Genomic DNA, 21394 nt, shown 5'->3' with positions numbered 1-21394 from the left:
CTTTCCATCCCAGCCCATACGGTACTATCTGTATGGTTGGCTATATAGGCAGCCACCCAATCCACAGTTCTATTAACTTTACGAAAAACATGTTAGGTCTGAAAAGCCACTCCATTCCTCGTCATGGCCTAAATGTCTCGAAGCAAAGGGTGGTTGTCACACCCCTCGAACTTTCTGGATCGAACTAATAACCGTGACCGAGTCATTCTCCAGGATAAAGCTCGCAAATCTAGTCGTGCATGTCGAAGGCTTGCCAAAACGACTCTCAACTCTGTATCAAGAACCGAAACATCGAATAGCTGACAACCACCTGCTGCCACCATCTTGGCATTCGGGTCCCTAATAACAAATTTCGCGCCACCTCGCGTATCTCTGTTTAAGATAGATTCATCAAAATTGATCTTAAAAAAGTTTGGAGGTGGGTCTCTCAGGTGAAGAACAATGGACTCCTTTTGGCACTAAGATTGAGCTACAAAAGCATTAGTTTCTTACGGCATCGGAAAAAAAAATATTTTCTTTCCAAATCTACCCCCACCTGATTCTTCCCCGTATGGCCGTACAAGGAGCCCAAAATTTCTTCCAGGGGTAAAACCGTCCAGGCGGAAAATAATACTCCGCGGTCGCCGTCGGACGGCGCCATCTGGAGCAGGGCACAACTTCTCACCAGAAGCGGAGTGACGCGAGGCGTGATCTCGGCGCGGCCCAATCCGCGCGGGGCGAGAGGCGGCATGGGAGATCCACGTTTCCGCCCGCCCGCGGCACGCACTCCACCCCCGCCGCGCGTGCGCGCGCCACGCCCCGCTCTGCTATCAACGCCACCCTTTTTCTCCAAAATGCTATAAGCTTGGCTTTCAGCTGCAAATAAATATATGTGTGCAGTGTGCTCCAAATTAACTAGTGCAGCACGAAATTTTCACACAAAATTTCCAGAGCAAATATTTAGGTTTCTTTATTGCACCTTATATATCGAAATAGTTGTGGTATTTTCGAATTATTGGCCTCAGACATAGTCTCTTTCATGTGTATAGGGTGTGCTTGATACCAACGAATGTAAAAGAAACACCTAACTTGGTCTCACGAGTGCATGGATAAATCAATGTTCCCAACCCCTATGGTCAGCCAACCAACTGGGGTGTGGTCCACCTCATTTTTCCATGTCCCGAAATTTTGCCGTCCTTATAAAAGTGGATATCCGATAGCTGTCCCCTTGTCGTCCACTGGGCGCATTGTTTCAACGGCTAAGATATGACTGATATCCGGCGTGCCAAGGGATACCAATATGGTAATGCAAAACACGGTAGGGTTATATATGTAATTTAACAATCACAGTTTCTTTTAACTTTCCGGAAATCAGGGTAAATCAAGCTTCTGGAACCGCCAAAGGATGATTCAAATGACCATTATGCACCTTGCAATGCCGACCACGACCCGGCGAAGTGGTGCTTGCGGGGGCCGGGACGCTCGCCCATCGCGCCCCATTTCGCACGTACGACCCACACGTGCCTGCAGTCTCGTCTGCTGACGCGGCGCGGCCGCCTCATCCCTCCACGTGTCAGCGACTATAAAAAAAACGTTAAGAAAGAAAGCCCATTTTAATCTCCCCCTTATCAACGGATTGCGAGAACTCTCTCTCTCCTGCCTCGTCCGCCCGCTCCGTCTCCCTCCTCCTTGGGAAGAAAGAGGAAATAGTTCCATAAATTTTTAAAAAAGAGGCAGAGAGGGGAGAGAAGCGAGAGAAGCAGACGTCGAAGCCCTGGAGCTATTGGAGGTCGGTCGGTTAGGGTTCGGAATTTTTAAACCCTAGCTGAGGGAGAGATTTGCTGGGTGGGTAGGGATGGCGACGCCGTTGGCAGGGGATGGAGTTCTGGCTTTGATGCCCCAGAAGCCGGTAAATTCCATCGATCCGGCCTCATCCTCGTCCTCGGTGCCCTCTTCCTCGAACGGATGCATCAAGAACTCGGCTCAGAAGTCTCCGATCCTGGTGTTCTTGTATTTCCAGAAGGCAATCCGGTCGGAGCTCGATCGGCTCCACCGGGCGGCGGTCAAGTTCGCCACCGACCGCAGCGGGGACGTGCAGTCGCTCGCCGAGCGCTGCCGCTTCCTCTTCGCCATTTACAAGCACCACTGCAATGCGGAGGACGAGGTACGGCTTCCTTATCTTGCTCTTCTTTGGGACAAGTTGCAGATTTTTAGGGCTTGATCGGTGATATAGTTGTGGTAGGTGTCTTGGTGAATCGGTTAGGTTTTCATTACTATAAATAATTGTTTTTGTTGGATCTTGAGGCCTTTGATTGCACGAAATTTGGTTCTGAAATTTTTGACCTGGATGAGTGGGGTCAGCTTGCAAAAAATGGTGTAAATTAGTGCAAAGTACGAAATTATCTGGATCAGGAGGTGCTAGAAAGGTTCTTTCACGAATTTTCTGAGCTTAAGTAGCGATTTTTTTCTCCCTTTTTCGTTCCTTTATCAGTTTTGGGCTCAAATGAAGGTTTCGTTCGCATCTTGATTTTGTTTGTGTTTACTTATGTTCTGGGTTCCGAGATGCAATTCGCCAACTGTAGGATATGCTGAAACCACCTTTTCTTGGAAATCAAAATGTCATCATTTTGTGCTGTTAGTGATTGTGTGTTTCAGCCAGCTAGCTGCCGTTCTAAAACTTATTATAATGGGACTGTACCTTGAAAGTTTGTAGATGTGGAAAATTGAAGGTCTTTGTTAACCTCTATCACGCCCCCCCCCCCCCCCCCCCCCCCCCCCCCCTTCTTCTTCCAAAAGAAAGAGGAAAAAGTCCCAAAAAAAAATGTGGAGCAAAAACCGAGCAGAATGTCGTCAAAATGGAGTCTGGCATAATACCTTGCTGCCGCCACCTCCTCTCACTTTCTGACTCATATACTCTAGCATGTAGGAACAGCTTCCACACAAATACATGGTTCTTTGCCGAAGTCTGTAGAATTTGATAAACAAGAACTGCTGGAAATTATGGGGAAAAGTTTTTCCATCTTTTTCCAGATAGCCACCTTTTTCTTGATAGGCTTGGCCCCTTACTTTGCCCTTGAAGTCCATGGCTAAATATCAGCTAACCATGGATATCCTATATAACAGATTGCTGCACGTTTGCTTCCTCATTTAGGGATTTTAATGGCTGATTTTTCTTGGCTTACAATATAAGTATGTGGCTTCCCCAGGTTAGACATGTGTTCTAGTTTATAATTTTTTGAATTCCTCCAAACTTCTCTCTGTCATAAATAAGTTGAAGTTCAACAGTATTTACTTTAAGGGTTACACTTTCCAATATGGCTCATCTGCCTCTAAAATTGCAAGGTCTTGCATATGATTCTTGAGCTGATTAAGATGAGTATTGGCTTTGTTTTGTTGATATTGCATTTATTGTATACTTTTTTGTTATTGATACTATGATCCAATAATTTGACGTTGGCTTCTTGTTGCATGATTGCTTCTTCATGTTGCTGGAGCCTCTTATATTGTTCCATATCTATCACCATCCAGTATCCGTAAATTACAATGAAAGAATTTAAGAAAAAAATCTCTGGGCAAAAGAATGATCCTGCGTAGTTTACAGGTGGATCTTTCTAGGAGGATTGGCAAAGCATTGTTCTTTTGTTAATTCTTTTTCTACTGTAACTTTGAAATGTCAGTTTTGATCATTTGGAGTCAAAATCCTCAGAATCAAATATCACATACAATATCATTATCAGCGAGCAGTGTCCTTGTCATCTCAATAAAAGAAATGACATTTGGAGTTTCTTTTTTTGTTCTTCATTAGGTTGCAGTAGATATCCAAGCATCTATCGTTGACAAATGCCAGTGGAAGCCTAACTATGTTATATTGATCAAAATGGTTTAGTGGACAATCGATCAGTCATAAGCATAAGATTAGTTATGCTAAGATGGTGATGCTTGGGTGGACACATGGTAAAGTGGGGAAAAATGATTTAAAAGATATAGAGAATTAATACATATGTCACCGGCAGAGGATAAAGTGAGGAGAAAAACTTGTGATAGTTTGGACTTATTTGGCATGCAGCGATGGTTCTTATGAGTGTTTTAATTTGTTTATTTTTTGTGCACATTGGGGGTAGCGATGGTGAGGGAACATCTCAAGAAGAGATTAATTGGTTGGATTTGGAATATAAAAGAAGAGACTAATGAGTTTTGGATGTGTATAACAAGGAAATGGTTTTTAAGTTAATTCATACTGTAGATTCAGACCTTGGTTAAAGGATGCCTATAAAGGAGTTATGTGAGGTGAACTCTGAATTGGAGAATTATGTTTATTTTTCCTTCTGGATGAGCCAAGCGTATTTGATTTTGTGGTAACCTAGTTAGACAACCTTCTTTTGTCTTTATCTACAACATGATAATATGGCCGGCTGAAGTTGACCCTAGTTGGCTCTTGTTCGCTCCATGTATTGGCATACCAAAATTTTATTGGCTAAATTGTTATAAATACTTAATCTATTGTAATTCTTTTTTTTTTTTTGTGAAAAAGTTTCTGTTGAAGGACAATTATATAGGTTCTTCCTTTTAATTCATTTATAGCTGAAACCTTTTTATGTAAATATGAAATAAAGTAAAATAAATTGCTAAGGTTTATACTGAACACCAAGTTGCTTTTTTTTTGGGGGTGGGGGGGTGGGGGGTGGGGGTTTGAGGGAGAAACTGTGCATAATTGTAGATCCTACAATGCATACTTAAATCTTTCTAATACAGCTACTTTGAAGTTAAAATAAACAGCCTATGGCAGTCGGAATGCTTGCCATAATTGCATCCAAAAAAATTAATTTGGTTTTGGTAACCAATCTTTTTTCCTCAATGTGACAGGTTATCTTTCCAGCTCTTGACATCCGTGTCAAGAATGTAGCACGGACATACTCTCTTGAGCATAAAGGGGAGAGTGATCTTTTTGATCAGTTGTTTGATTTGTTAAGCTCGGATGTGCAAACTGACAGTTTTCGAAGAGAACTTGCTTCTTGCACTGGAGCCATTCAAACATCACTTAGTCAGCACATGTCTAAGGAAGAGGAGCAGGTATTATCTTTCTAATTCTCTTATTGAATGTGGAGATATAAATCATTTTACTGAATTTACTTCCTGCTTTACAAAGTGGGAAAAGGTGCTAGAGAGAATCTATAGTTTACCATTCACTGTCCTTGTGACATTTGTGATAATGAATGTAAATCTATAGTTTACTTATTTATAGTTATTATGGACATGGATATGGGATAAGGATACAGCATGATATGGATTTGCTGATATGACGAATTTTGAAAAACTAGGATACGATATGACTAGGATATGTCAAGTAATATTTATACACATACATGTATAAATGTATATGGGTGCATGTATTTTATACATATCTACTCGCATAGACACGCAAATGCATATGTATTTATATAAGAAAAACATCCATAAAGCATTGTAGGATATCAAAATAACATAATTCATCATCATCCATACTTCGTAGACCACATTCCATACTTCATATTTTCATACTAATATCAATAGGCTACAAAATCCACTCCCCCCCCCCCCCCCAAATTTTTTTTTTTTTAATTTTTGTAAAATAGAATATTTGATACAAGTATAAATAGGGTATCCGAGAAGTATCCAATGAGTATCATTATGTGATAAGGATTTGAAGTATCCATGCTTCTTAGATGTAAAGTTTCCAATTGACCTAGTTGTTATGACTTACGTCATTCACTTTAAAGATTATTTTACTTTTATAGCCTCACGTGTTTGCATCCTGCTACGATAGGAACTTTGTCTTGCTAGGATCTGTGCTGGCATAGAGCACCGGCATATTGCCTACAAGAATGAAACCAGCTTTCTCAAATTAATATGCCAATCACTAAAAATGGCCCTATATGAAAACTCTCATCTAAAAACAATTCTCTCATAAATTCAGGTGGATTAGTAGAATGCTGAATTTTATGATCACATCCACTTTCCTAATCGTTGATATAAGATCTCGCAATGCTGATCAAGTCAGAGTATTATTTTTGTAATGAAGATCACTAAAAAGGGCCTTGTATGTCATCCTTCCCATCTGAAATTAATCCTCTTATAAATTCAAGTGGGTTAATCGACTGGTTTTTTTTTTTTTTGCTACACAAATTGACTGTTCAATTGTCAAGATATCCTCCACTTTCCTAATCTAGTTGGTGAGAGGTATTGTAATGGTAATTAAGCTGACTGCAAGGGTGATCAAATCAAGCATCACAATTCAAAAAAGAAAAAAAAAACAATTTAGTATTCTATGACTCATACCTTATGAACTCACTGAAATGGTTGTATAGAGGGATAAGGACAGTATGTTGCAAGGAATGATTGTTGTTCGCCTATGTGTTGCTAAATCTGGCTACATTCATTTAATTGTACAAATTGAAGTCAATTGTTGACCATCTAATTTGAAAGGCATGCCAAATCATTAATTTGAGGGGTAGTTAAGGGTGCTAATTCATGCTTTTTTAGTTGATTGGAATATGTGGCTTTCTTGTTGGGTTCCTATATGTGTCAACCATGATCTTATGATATGTTGCACCCGTGGCAGATTTTAGTACTCTCTCTCACCACATTTTGCAACCAATTATAGAACTATGGTTCAGTTCAAGGTAATGAAACATTGGTTCTTCCTATTGTTTGGAATTGTCTCCCAAAACTGTATTAGGTGAGGCTATCAAGAAGCACTTGAGCAATCTTTAATCATTTTTTAACTGTTGAATCTAGTATTTTAGTGAGCTCTTATAGTCGAAGGTTTGTGATCTCACAACAAAGTGTAGAAATCCTGTCTTGGACAAGGATAAACTAGTAAAACATAAGAGATATTATGGGCGTTATAGAATGATAATATATTTGGATGTCATTTCCTGCTAATGCACTAATATGGCTCTTTAGTTATGATTGTATAGTCATGCCTACGTTTTGAATGACTGTGTTGCATTGATGTTATGCACATGTTGAATGGCCATCAACTAGAAAGAAGTGGTAAAATCTGAGATCTGAAAGGGCTCAAATCACACCTAAGAAATGAAATAATAACGCAATATTGTATCAAGGACATGAAAAATCATTAAAGAGAGTTTTGCACTTGTAAAAGTCAAAAATGGTGGCAAAGCAAGGCATTTGCAGTAAAGCTGGCACCAAGACAGCGAAAAGGGCATAAAAGATCAACACCTCGAAATAGCTTGGTGAATGCGTAAAAAGGTTTACAGTGACCCTATTGCTTTAGTTCGTGGTGGATCCGAACAATTTATAAGAAATCAACTGATGTAGCAACCAACAAGTACTATTACCAACTAGACCATACTAAGCATCGAAGGAGCCAACAAATTCGTGGGCAAAGATTGCAGTAAGCAAATATTTTCGGTCGATTTTCTTATAAATTTTTCGTTAGGGACAGTATCAAATTTAAGCCAAGTTTTCATATTTATAATAGAATAATTCTAGTATGTTTTCTTATCGAATTCTATTTTGAGTATGATTCTGTATCGGGTTTAATGCTCGAATTAGGGTTAGAGTATCATGTCCTATAAATATGCGCATAATACATTGTAAGGGGCAGATTTTAAGATATTAATAAAATTCTTTTTGAGAGAATTTTTTTTACCAAGTGAAGGAATCTTCAATCCAGTTTTTTTTTCTATTTGCGTGTTGATTTTTCTAAGCATAATCTTGTTGATCAAATCGTCCCATCTTCCTTTTTTTTCTCTCATTGCATCATCAACCCACTGAATTCTAATTTTTCACTTTGCATGGATGCCTTGATAGATCTCTAAAAGAAGAGTATCAAAGCAATAAAACTTTAGATGATGTTAGGGGTTGCCAGTAATCTTAAATCCAAGTTGGATAATGTTCAACTCCGGATGAAGGAAATATAGCTTGAATAAGCTCTGCAGTTATTGGAGCAATCGAAATGAGCAGCATGAAGATGGATTTCCAAAAGTTTCCTGCAGTGCTTTGTTGGGTGATATAAGTCTGCTGCTACGGATCTTCTTGCTTCCAATCATAGAATCCCTACTATTTCAACTGGTGGCAAACTTCTAGTGTTGGCTCAATTTACTGCTTCTAAGATTCTAGTGATGGACATCAACAGAGGTTTGATGATGGCTAATTGATGACTAACTGCCAGATTGATGAACTGAAGCTCCGATTATTGCCAGTGAAAAACAAGGGCAAGAGATAACTAGATTTGAAACTCCTTTCATGGTAATATGGGAAAACCAAGGGCATAACACCCTAAATATACAAAATCAAGAAGGTGGTAAGTACAACACCAATGGCACAAAAGAATTGTACATGCAAAGTTAATTTGCAGGAAGGATTCAGGTGTCAGTGCTGAGGGCATGTGGGCTAGTGTCACTGTGCCAAAATATATAACAAATCTAAAAATTGGCTGAGCACCAAAAGGTATTAAACCATTTTAATCTGTGCTGGCTTGATAGGTTGACACCCTGCAATGTGCAGGTATTGCAGCATATATGTGTGCACAGAGCCAAGCACTTTGTCGACACAGCACAGCATGGTCAGCATTTGAATCCTTGACATGCTGTATACCCTTAAAATGCTCTTTATACATACATACATACATACATACATACATACATACATATATACATACATACATACATGCATACATACATACATACATACATACATATATTTATATGTGTGGGTGTGTGTGTATACATGTATACATGTATAAGCATTGATAGATTAGGTGTTTCCACAAATCTATGGAAAACCATTCTTCTGTGGACTCAGTACTGCAAGCAAACAATGAGTAAGAGTTAGTGGGAAAGTGATTTTGTTAGCTATGAGTTCCTTATTCATCTATCTTGTAGGTCATTACTTTTGTTTGTTCTGCTTCACAGTTCAATATCTTGGACAATTTTACCTATAAATGCCATCCATAATATCTTATGTTATCCTCTGTCTATGTAACATTTGTAGCCGATTACAAGTGTTTACTAGATGTTTGCTAGTGTTACAGGTATACCCCTTGCTTATTGAGAAGTTTTCATTCGAAGAGCAGGCTGATTTGGTCTGGCAGTTTTTATGTAGCATCCCTGTGAATATGATGGCAGAATTTCTTCCCTGGCTTTCAGCTTGTATTTCACCTGATGAGCATCAAGATATGTTAAAATGCATGTGCAAGATAGTACCAGAAGAAAAGCTTCTTCAAAAGGTAAGATGCCTTTTCTTAAAGAAAAAAAATCTACTTTTCCTTGTAATCCCTTTGAACAGGCTGCATTTGACATGAATTGTAAAATAATGAAGGTTATATTCAGCTGGATGGAAGGAAAAGGCACTACAAACATGAGGCAGAGTTACTGTGATGATTCTCAATCACAGAGCAATCTCAGATGTGGGCCTGGCAAGTTGGTTGATGACATTGGGAAGTGCACATGTGCAAGTGGACATTCCAATATTGGAAAGAGGAAACATACAGCATCAGAGCGCAGTGCTGTTGATTTTCCGGGGTTGCACCCAATAGACGAGATATTGCATTGGCATAATGCTATCAGAAAAGAATTAAGTGATATAGCAGAAGAAGCACGGAAGATTCAACTTTCTGGCGATTTTTCTGATTTGTCTGCCTTCAATACGAGACTACAAGTTGTCGCTGACATATGCATCTTCCATAGGTATGAGACTTCTTGATTGCCTTTTTTTGGCAAGAAAGTTTAACAGATATTAGTTTATGTGAGATAATGAGCACTCACTGTTGGCTGGTTAAAAGGCAGTATTCTAGTAATGCTCATGTAACTGCTGCTTTCATGCTTGTATTTTCTCGAATTCCTTTATTTGCCAAGTATTTTGCTTTTGCCATTCTGACTGCTTTAGCCACTATTATTGCATGAATATGGATGTGGCCTGTGGGTTTCAGATTTGGGCTTTTCATGTCAATGTTTTTCTTAAAAAAAGAAATTCTAGCCAAACAAAGCTTCTATCATTTGTTGTTCCTTAAGTGATCCTTCTATAACCCTTGTTGCATGTTGAATACGGTCCGTGTTAGGCTCTCAAACCATGTATAAACAGAGCAGTATGTAAATTAAAACAAAAGTTGGAATAAAACATGCATTTGATCGTGGGACATGTGCTAGTCTTGGCCGCCACCCACACATGCTGCTACTTCCAATACATGATATAAAATATAATAAAATATTGAAAGCCAAACTTGTATGACAGCCCTCAATGCAAGTTCTCTTTTTCATTTTTTTTTCAATAACCAAGTTTCTTTTCCACTTGCACAGTGTTGCCGAGGATCAAGTCATATTTCCTGCGGTAGATGGGGAAGTTTCTTTTGTGCAGGAGCATGCAGAAGAAGAAAGACAATTTAACAAGTTCAGGTGTTTAATTGAACAAATTCAAAGTGCAGGAGCAAATGTAACTTCTGCAGAATTCTGCTCTGAGTTATGTGCACATGCCGATCAAATAATGGACACTATTCAGAGGCACTTCTGTAGTGAGGAAGCTGAGGTAATCTTATTATTGATGACATGGACTTTATTATACTTGTGAAATTTGGGCTCAAATTGCTGCTTCCCCCCTTCTTCCTCTAGGTTCTTCCTCTTGCCAGGACACATTTCTCTCCTGAGAAGCAGCGGCAACTTCTATACAAGAGTCTATGTGTGATGCCACTGAAATTGTTAGAGCGTGTTTTACCATGGTTTGTCTCAAAGCTAAGTGACGAGGAGGCAAGGTGCTTTCTCCAGAACATGCATCTGGCAGGTTGTCAATTCATGCTTCATATTTTTATGTCTTTATGTATTCTGCATGTTTTTTTTTATGGCTTTTTCATTCAGCTATTAAAGCCATATGATACATTGCTGTATTTGTGGTGCAGCTCCATCATCTGAAACTTCACTTGTTACTCTTTTCTCTGGATGGGCATGCAAGGGTCGATCCCAGGATATTTCCAGTCCTGGCAAGTTTATATGTTTGACTTCCAAGGCAATTGGTTGCTGTCTTTTAAATGAGAAAAATGAGTTAGAAGAAGGTTGTAGTCAAATGGTCTGTGCATGTGCTTGTCCACTTAGCACTAAGGATAAATCATCACTTCTGCAATACGAGAATGATGCTAGGCCAGTTAAAAGATGTAACTTCTCAGAAACATGTGGACATGCTAGTGAAAATGGTCACTCAGAGACAGTTGAAAATGAAAAATCATTGTGTAGCCAAAAGCCTTGCTGCGTACCTGGATTAGGAGTTGATAACAGCAACTTAGGGATAGGTTCACTGGGTGCTGCAAAGTCTCTGCGCTCATTGTCTTACAATTCTGGTGCTCCTTCTCTAAATTCTAGTCTCTTTAACTGGGAGACAGAATTTATGTCATCTAATACAGAAAAAACTCAGAGGCCAATTGACAACATCTTCAAATTTCATAAAGCAATCCGCAAAGATTTGGAATATTTGGATGTTGAATCAGGAAAGCTTATAGATTGTGATGAGGCTTTTCTTCGGCAGTTCAGTGGAAGATTTCGTCTTTTGTGGGGTCTATATAGGGCTCATAGTAATGCTGAGGATGATGTCGTATTTCCAGCTTTGGAATCGAGGGAGACTCTTCATAACGTGAGCCATTCATACACTCTAGATCATAAACAGGAGGAAAAACTATTTAAAGATATTTCTGAAGTTCTTTCAGAGCTTACACAATTGCATGACAGCTTAGAAAGGACAAATGATGAAGTTGATGCAGCTGGAAATGACTTCAATTCGTCTGGTCAGGGTATTGACTGGACAAGGAAACAAAATGAGCTTGCTACGAAGCTTCAAGGCATGTGCAAATCTATACGGGTGACTCTGGATCATCATGTCTTTAGGGAAGAACTTGAGTTGTGGCCATTATTTGACCAACATTTTTCTGTGGAGGAGCAGGATAAGATTGTTGGTCGTATAATTGGAACAACAGGAGCAGAGGTTCTTCAATCAATGTTACCATGGGTAACTTCTGCACTTACTCTAGAAGAGCAGAACAGGATGATGGATACATGGAGGCAGGCAACCAAAAACACAATGTTTAATGAGTGGCTAAATGAATGGTGGAAGGGCGCTCCTGTATCATCACAGGATGCAACGGAGTGTTTTGTTCTTTCGAAAGGTCTTTTCTTTGCTTTTGTTATTCTGCAATTTGTATTTTCTAGGAAGCTTTGACCATCTAAACATAAAGGGAGTATGATGACATTCTATTCTGTATGTAAATTGTTACATTTACTCTTCTTTTGGTCTCTTAGGAACTGATCACCAAGAAAGTCTCGACCAAAATGACCAGATGTTCAAACCTGGCTGGAAAGATATATTTCGGATGAATCAGAATGAACTTGAGTCAGAGATACGAAAGGTTTCTCGAGATCCAACACTTGATCCACGAAGAAAGGCATATCTTATTCAAAACCTCATGACAAGGTTTGTTGTACGAACGACTGTTTATATGCATCATAAGTTTTTGTTCACAAGTCTTGTAATAAGTTGGAAATGGTTATTGCAGTCGCTGGATAGCTGCTCAGCAGAAGTTACTGCAAGCAAAAACAGAGGAAACAACGGAGGGGGAAGATGTACCTGGATGCTCTCCATCTTTTCGAGATCCAGAAAAGCAGGTGTTTGGCTGTGAGCACTACAAAAGAAATTGCAAGCTCCTTGCTTCATGTTGTAATAAGTTGTTCACATGCAGATTCTGCCATGATAAAGTCAGTGATCATCCAATGGATAGGTATCACTCTCATTTCCACTTAGGTCAACGTAGAGATGAACACTTAACAACTTATCTGAAAATAAATATATGCTATAAAGCTGTAAGATGAAAATTCTAAGATTAGTTGAACCTATTCAGAAATATAAAGACTTAGAATTTCTGAATGAAAGTATTTAAAATATTATCTGTAGATCTGTTATAACATGTTAGTTTCTTGTGGTAGTCTTGATATTTTTCTTCAGTTATCTGCAAAAGTAATGCATGGGGAATGTAGTTTAAAATAAGGAGCTAAATAATTAATGCTACCAATGTTTATAACTCTACTTGTGTTCATTAATTTTATTCTCAGGTAGACTTTTTTTTTTATTGTAATGATAATTTATTGGGGTTTTGAGGGGTTATGTAATAGTTGGAGGTTGTTGGGTAAATGAACGCAGGATCTGTTGGTTTGCTGGAGCTGCAGAGGAATTATAGGCTTTGGACCTTAGAAAGTGAGCATGGAAAGAAGTGGACAACTGTAATGGTTTATCCTGGGGCAAATTATAAAGGCAGAAATATAATTGCCATTATTCTTACTCTGGGATTATATCTATGGTTGCTGCCTGCTCTAGTAAAGGAAGATGATTTTTCCCCCCTTTTCTGGAGAAGGCATGACAATCAATTCTTGTTCTTCTTATTGGTGATCTAGGCTAAGCTAGATCCTCTTTTGGCATTGGGAATAAGAATGCAAATTTATTAGGCTGGGTCTTTTTTCAACATTATCTATATCCAACCTGAAACTAATTTGATCGGAAGATGGTTGGTGTTAGGTCATTTTGATTATGATAAGTGAAAAGCTTTGACAATTTGAAGATAGGTTTCAGGGTTATAATGCAATCTTTGGATCACTAGGTCACAATATCAAGAGCATGTAATAACTACTGAAAGGAAATATGATATGATTGGATTATCATGAAGAGTGAATGAACCACATGGAGAAGATTACAAGAGATTATTACAATCTTGACAGTGAAGTTGCTTCCATTGGATAGCAAGTATAATTAAAGGTATTGTGTGATCCATTTATCTGCTACTTTATTGAAGAACAAGAGCATGCTATGCCTTGAAAAAAACTAAAACAGCCTACCTATGATTTGTGATAATTATGTTCTGAACCTCCTAATTGAAATCAAAGTTTACTGAAATCAATGGTAGAGCAAAACAATTATTTTCATGAATATGAGGTCTTCCAGGCTTCGTGGGGATTCCCTGGGTCATCTTGGTCAAGGATTTGATGTACAGGAATCTCCATTACATTCTCACAGATCTGCTGAAGAATATAGATTGGTCATTTTGTGCCTCAAGAATGGTAAAACATGAGTCCAAGGAATCATGGTAATCAAGCTGGCTATACAAAATAAAGAGTAGGAAATAGGAATTTTGCAAAGAACTGCTTGATGCTAATTGTTGACAAGGTTAGGCAAATGTTTGATGAATATTGCATGACATTGGAAGTGTTTGATATGCAAGTGAAGGAACTCTGTTGTCGTTGATATATGAATCAATCAACCTTTCTGTATTGGTTGTGGTCATGGAGCATAGAATCATTTTTCGCTTAGCACCAATTATCAAGATGGAAAACGTTCAATTTGCCACTGCAAAGCCTACAGGAATGTGGTATGCCCAATTTACATGTTGGATTATAAGCAGGCAGGGGAAGGTTAGGTGGCTATGCGAGAAGAGATGAAAAATACTTATAAAGAACCAATCCTTTTCTTGAACTACCAGCAATCTCTATTCATCGAATCCCATTATCATCAAGTTTGAGCAGTATGGTTGAGCACACTAGAGAATTCTACAAGTTATTCTAGTCAATAAGGGTGTTGGGGTTTGAGGAGGTGATGGCAATGGGATATTGGGCTTGCCTTCCACTAGACATTTAGGATGATAAGTTTTTGACTGCACGCCATTGAGCAAAACTGCTAGTTGGCGTTACAAATCAAGGATCAAAAAAAGGCATGGTAGCATCAGAAAGGCACCTTTCAAATCCTGGATTACAAACTATTTAACAAGGTAGTGGTTCGATAGCAGACTAGATCGCTAGAGGCTAGAAAGCTTACACTGAAACTTGGCAGGCTTTAAGTGTGGGAGACAAGGCATAAAAGTAGTACGTCCAACTCAGTGATTGAGTGTTGTAGTTGGAGAATATGACAAGTACCGTTGGGCATGTATCAATGCTTTGAGGAGGATGGTGAAATCTTAGGCTGATCAAGTGAACATTATTGGCATAGCTTAGCTGTTCACACCATGGCTGTGTTATGGACAACATTGTTCTTTAGTGATCAACACCACGAGCATGATGAACCTTGTCTCTTAAGGCTGTTATTAGAAGTTGTCTCTGGAAGACCAAGGAGGTTCTATAGTGTTGTCTCATTTTGCAGGCTGATCATGTTGCCAATTGCAAGAGAGTTTTTGGGTGAGCATTAAATGACCTGTAATGCCAATACTGTGAGCTTAAATGACTGAATTTTGGACAAGGAAGGGCTGTAGTTGTGATTCGGGGCAACAACTATACTTTCTTTTATTTCATCTGCCTCCAAGAAGAACGAAGAGATGAGAAAAGATAGGAAGGAGAAAAGGAAGAGAAAAAATGGGGACACAAAGAGAGAGAAAGAGAAGGATCCAGTCTCCTGCACTAATCACTAGCCAACCATTTCTCTCTCATATTGGGACCTTTAAAGTCAATTTTACTTTCACTTTTTTTTTTGATGTGAATGAGATGTGTGTTACCATATCTTGTGAAGTTCCTTAGGGCTTTAATGAAGTAGACATAAGGGTGTTAAAGTTACCATAGAGGTTTTACATCTCGATACTGGTACCGTACTAGCAAGATACAATATGACATGGTACGCTCCCATATTGGCACATGGTAAAGATGCAAAATTGGAATGCCTATACTATGTGTCAATACAATACCATTGGCATTTGGAGTCCCTGTAGCATATTGGTTTTGCCCGTACGATAACTGACATAATACGGCATGCTTGAGATGGATGCTGTGGTTTGATATGTAAAACCATGGTTTCTGTTTTGCATAAATAAAAAATCTTTTTTTTTGTCAACTTCGTTTTGGTTTTGTCATTGTTGATCTCATGCTGATATATGGTCTCATGTAGCATGGCTGCATTTATTAGTGTTGCCAATATTCAACAAAATATCTAAAAAACAGATTAAATTTACTTATAATATAATTTTTCACTGAGGGTTATAACTAGGATGTAATTGCATCAAAAAAACTAAAATAATGGATCGTAAATAATTGTAGGAGACAACTAAGGACCCATTAGATATGGAGCATGCTTTTCCAAATAGTGTGATTATGTGGCCGATCAGTGGGTGTTGGCTTACGGCTTCTGCTCCTTTTAATGCTTAAACCATAGCTAGGCTTTTCCCTTCAGGATTCATAGAACCTAAACTGATGATGTTTGCTGTGTAAAGGCGTCCCTGTGGCAGTGTAGGCACCTGCATAAATGGATGTGATCTTGTGACCACATCTGATTGGTGTTGGGCCATACAGTGAGACACCACCAAGTGCCTCTGATAGGTCAAGCAACTTGCTTATGTGGTCCAACACCTACACATACGGACCATGTGGACAATTGCTTACAAGTCACTTCCCGTGGCAAAAGATTGACTTTAGATGTCCTTTTGAAAATTGGTAGTTTATATACTTTATATTTGGGCTAACAGGTAGGCACATTAAACTTAGTTATCAACTAAGTCGTGCATCTTTTCGCTTCTTTTTTTTTTTTGATATTGTTCATCATTTAATGATTTGTATAGCATACCTAAATTTGAACATACTTAGTGATGCAATATTTCTTTTGAAGGCTACATGCTATATTCTGCTTCAAAATAGGCTCTCAAATGAGTATAGAAGTGTAACTTAAATATTCTTACTTTTCTTTTTTAATATATTATTTCTTTTCTTACTCTATTTATATCTAGGAATTGTATTTATTTTAAATATCTTTTGAACGCCAACTTCATAGGTACCTGCATATGTACCTATATACCGTATATGCACTATAGAGTACCTCAACCAGCTAGATACTGCTGTCAGTTCTTAAAACATTATACACGTGGGAAACCAAATGGAGTTAGGCATAACCAACCATCTGTAGTCCCTTGGAATTTGGCTAATAGTTTTAATTTTACGTTCCACTTAAATGAGGATTAGTGGTGAGAATCACTATCACTATACATGTGCTCGTAACTACTTTGTCTGAGATTAGGAGTTGATTGATATGCCCAATCTACATCAACAATTCACTTTTAGTAATGACTTATTCTGACCTTATTTAGGTTTTTTAGTGTTTCGAAAATAGAAATGCAACTGCTAATTTTGCGGTTCGTTGTTGAAAGCTTGCTTTTGCTTTTTGCTTTATATTTGACTACAATTTAATTTTAGCTGCTTGTAGTAGTGATAGAGACTGCTCACTTTATTGAGATTATTAGAGTTTTGTTCATGCATGCCCTGATTAGTTTTTGGTCAGCCCCTAATTATTTTTGACTATTTGTAGCCCACAAGCCTTTTATTTGGAGAGTTATAATTAGTTGCTTAAATCTTATGACACTAATTCCCCTTCAATGTATTCCATGAACAGTTATTGGACAACTTTGAGTTGTCACCTGTCTTGAGCTTTGATATCTTTCAATTAATTGATGACAATTACCCGATTTTAGTATGTTTGAACTGGAAAATAATAAAGTCATAAATGGTAGGAGAGAATGTTGATATCATGCGTGACTTTATGATTGCATTTTCTGCAGAAAAGCAACGACTGAAATGATGTGTATGCGATGTCTTAAGGTTCAACCAGTTGGCCCAACTTGCAAGACCCCCTCATGTGATGGATTCTCAATGGCCAAATATTCTTGCATTATCTGCAAATTTTTTGATGATGAAAGGTACTTTTGAAGCTTGACTACTGTTCTCAAGGATCTTATATTGGCATGAAGAAGTGTACATGTTCATGAACTGTCTTCAACTTGATCTTTTTTAATGCTGGAGCAGTTGTTGTAATTGTTATGACTTGCTTTTTAGATTGATTGTTGCAGAAGCTCTTTAATTTTCTATATATTCATCTAGAAAATTAAAATTTGTCTCTGAATTATGGTTGATAGCCTGATAAGTGCTAGACGATTGATTACTCTAGTTTAGTTTTTCTATTTGCAATTTGTACCACATTGGATGAAGAACCTCTGTATTTCAATAAATGATTAGGATACCTTTTGCCTATCTTCCTGTCTCTCTAATGCAACCAAAGAGCAGGTCATAATAATGTAATGCGGAGCTGAAGATAGTGAAGGCAAGGAGAAAATTCTTCTACATAGTTATTGTTAATGTTTGCTTGCGGAGAGCAATAATAATGATTTAAAGCTTCCTAAAAATGTTTCCAAACCATTGGACAAACTTGATGATTGATTGGAACTGCTTTTGTTCTTAGAAATTCTGACTTAGATGAAATTGCTCGGTTTTATGCCTCTAGTATATAGACTAACCAGCTAACAACCACATCGCTTTTTTTTCATGATTACAAAAAATTCTAAATCAATCTAAATTGGCAAGGATGGTTTGGGTGAGGGATGGATTAGGATTTGTATTACATAAACTTGGGTACATATTTTAGGTGCAGTTGTGTGTCTAAGCGTGAGATCCTTCTAGTATCCAAGAATTTTTTTTTTATAAAACTTTACCTAGCTTCACACCAGGACCCATCATTAATATAGGTTAGAATGGCGACTCAATTTTTTTTTTTTTTTTTTTTGCATGTTTTCTTGTAAAATCTTGATGATTGTATCCAAATTTGGTTTTTTGTCTTATAGTTTCTGTCAGATATGAAGGTGGCCCCTATCAAAATTTGACTCTTTCCTTTCTTTTCTGTTTTTCAAGTTTAGCATAACCTTGGTGGCATTCTCCCTTCTTGTTTTAGAATTTGTTAGGCATTAATTTAAATTTTTAACCTGCACTATTTTTAATTCTAGGGTATCTATAGTCCCCCCCCCCTCCCCCCCCCCCCCCCCCCTCAAAAAAAAAGCTGAATAAACCATATTAATAATTTTTACCTATTAATATGGATTATTAATTTGATTTCGTTTATTAATATTAATAAATATTATTAATGCTAATAATTTGTTAATAAAATCATATTAATGTTAATAAATATTTTTATTAACGATTCTCTATATTAAGATCCTTCATATTTTGTGTAACTAAACCTCAGCTGGCATCTATAGACCCAATCTCCCCCAGTCCCCCGACCAAAACAAATGAAAAAAGGCCCCCAAAAAAGACAAAAAATAACTCAAAAAATGAACCAGAAAAAAAGAAAAAGGAAAAAGGAAAAAAAAACACGCTCGAACAATAATACAGGGAAGCAATAAAAACAATTAATAAACTTGGATGTCTTTCCAAAAAAAGAATACTTATGTAAAGTATCTAAAATTGCAATCTTTTGTTTCAGGACTGTGTATCACTGTCCATTTTGCAACTTGTGTCGTGTTGGAAAAGGACTTGGTGTTGACTTCTTTCACTGCATGAAATGCAATTGTTGCTTGGGAATGAAACTCGTTGAGCACAAGTGTCGGGAAAAAGGATTAGAGACAAACTGTCCCATATGTTGTGATTTTTTATTTACATCGAGTGCAGCAGTGAGAGCTCTACCCTGTGGCCATTTCATGCATTCAGCATGTTTTCAGGTACATCATTCTCAGTCCTGCTAAACTTCTTTTAGGACAGGAATTTGTTCTCATTCTGTGTGTCCATGTCTCTCGTTTCATATTAAAATTATAATGAAGTTGATTGCTTACCAGGCTTTTCTAATTTCTGTGCAGGCATATACTTGCAGTCATTACACTTGTCCGATATGTAGCAAATCGTTGGGAGACATGGCGGTAAGATATCATTATTTCTTGTACCTTATTCAGGAAAAGCATAATTACTTTGTGCCCAAGTAGTTTCAAAGTCTTTATCTTATATTGGATGGACTGCAGGGGTTGAAGGTTAGGCCTGTCCCAGGTTGGCCCTTCCCAGGACCCTGGATTGCCAGGACGATAACTGGGCAATAACCCTTTTAAAGAAGGGATATGGTCCTTTAGAGGATGTGATCTTTAGTTCCTTTTTTTTTGATACCCCATAAAATAGAAAAAGATATTTCGGACTGGCTGGTGTTGTATTCCATGCATGCACGCGCACTTTTGCATTTGAGCAGGAAACGTTGCAATTTTTTATTGCACGATACTTGTATTGTTTTTGCGTGTTCAGATGTTCATGTTAAATCACCAAGATGGGCTGTTGTTAATAGAGCACTCAGGTACTTTATTTTTCCAGTGACAAGATACACAACCTTGATGAATTCTTCAGATATATGATTGGTAGCAAATTTGTATAGCTGCACTTCTCAAATTTGCTAGCATCTCTCACTTTTCTGGCACATCAAGGCTGGAAATTTAATCATGTTCTTAGATTTTGGTCTTGTTTTTGCGTGATGCCTTGAATCCTAGTGCTTATTGCTTACGACATAATAGCAATAATTATAATATAATCAACATTTTAACATTATTAATATCTGTCTCAGGTTCACTTAAAACTTACATCAAACCTAACTATCAGCTTGAACCACTTCACTTATATGGGCCCGCATGAGATTGGGATATATTTGTGGTTTCAGCATGCTCCGAAAGCTCATATATGTAACCATACAATAACAAGGAGACTGTATATTCAGCCACACAGTGATAAGTGGACCTTTTCAGCCCATATACATATGACCTTATATAGGCAATGTGGTGTGTTCAAGGAACCATATATGCATATGCTGGTGGATAAGCGGTATTATGCGCCGCATTTTAAAGCACCAATCAAATTGCATCCCTTTGTTAAGGAACTTTTTGAAAAATAATTGATGAAGGGCTATTTTATTCAAAAAATTGTGAGTTCTAATGTTGATAGGTTTGATGTGCCTTTCTAGGATTCCTTTTTTTCCTCCCCTTTTGTAATTCTGTACACCTAATGCGAGGGTCTGAGTAGAATCTAGCTATAGTATGCACCAACTCAAATTATAACTCTGGCATTTTTTTTTTCCCCTTCCTTTATAGTGGTTGAGATATAAAATTACTAATGTATTTATTCAGGTTTATTTTGGCATGCTTGATGCCTTGTTAGCTGCTGAAGATCTTCCCGAAGAGTATAGAGATCGATGTCAGGTGTGTTTTCATCATAATATTTCTATTTTTTTCATGACAGGTAATTGCCAATGGCTAAATAATTACAAATTGTATTTCAGGATGTACTATGCAATGACTGTGATAAAAAGGGGACGTCACGCTTCCACTGGCTATACCACAAATGCAGTTGTTGTGGTTCATATAATACAAGGGTAATCAAGGCTGATTCTTCCACTTGCTCCACATCAAATTAGCGAGGGGGTTTGCCTTCCTTTTCTTTGAAGTTTTTGACCAGGTGTAAATAATATTGATATACCAACTATGTGTAGTTTTTTTCTGTAACGTACGCGCCAGTTCATAGCCAATTCATTTTTTAAACGAATTTAGAGAATACAGGGCTGTTGGACTGTCACATCAACAAGCTGCATGTTTTTTACAATAAGATCAATAAACAAAATTTACTACTCA

At 37.8% G+C, this 21394-nt stretch overlaps 1 protein-coding gene across 3 annotated transcripts; it reads left to right on the top strand.

Annotated features, from left to right (window-relative positions):
* Nucleotides 1–1589: 1589 nt before the first annotated feature.
* Nucleotides 1590–21394, top strand: LOC103712784 (zinc finger protein BRUTUS-like). 3 transcript variants are annotated; one of them, XM_088702497.2, is made up of 14 exons: nucleotides 1590–2143; nucleotides 4843–5049; nucleotides 8977–9211; nucleotides 9304–9671; nucleotides 10281–10506; nucleotides 10590–10758; nucleotides 10874–12127; nucleotides 12261–12432; nucleotides 12515–12736; nucleotides 17531–17668; nucleotides 19225–19459; nucleotides 19595–19654; nucleotides 20894–20965; nucleotides 21046–21394. In XM_088702497.2, exons 2-14 carry the CDS (start codon nucleotides 4955–4957, stop codon nucleotides 21178–21180), a joined length of 3381 nt encoding a protein of 1126 aa, XP_088558623.2. In that variant the 5' UTR covers nucleotides 1590–2143; nucleotides 4843–4954; the 3' UTR covers nucleotides 21181–21394. The 3 variants fall into 3 exon arrangements, 2 of the variants coding, with proteins under 2 accessions (XP_088558623.2, XP_008797630.4); XR_015967828.2 differs by having other exon boundaries at nucleotides 1595–2143; nucleotides 9017–9211; nucleotides 19754–20965; XM_008799408.6 differs by having other exon boundaries at nucleotides 1595–2143; nucleotides 9017–9211.

This window comes from Phoenix dactylifera, chromosome 1 (genome assembly GCF_051530095.1).
Source record: "Phoenix dactylifera cultivar Ajwa chromosome 1, Ajwa_hap1_PhDact_Kaust_v1.1, whole genome shotgun sequence".
Lineage (NCBI taxonomy): Eukaryota > Viridiplantae > Streptophyta > Magnoliopsida > Arecales > Arecaceae > Phoenix > Phoenix dactylifera.
The sequence above is the reverse complement of the archived record's forward strand: the minus strand, read 5'-3'. Positions and strand labels throughout refer to the sequence as shown.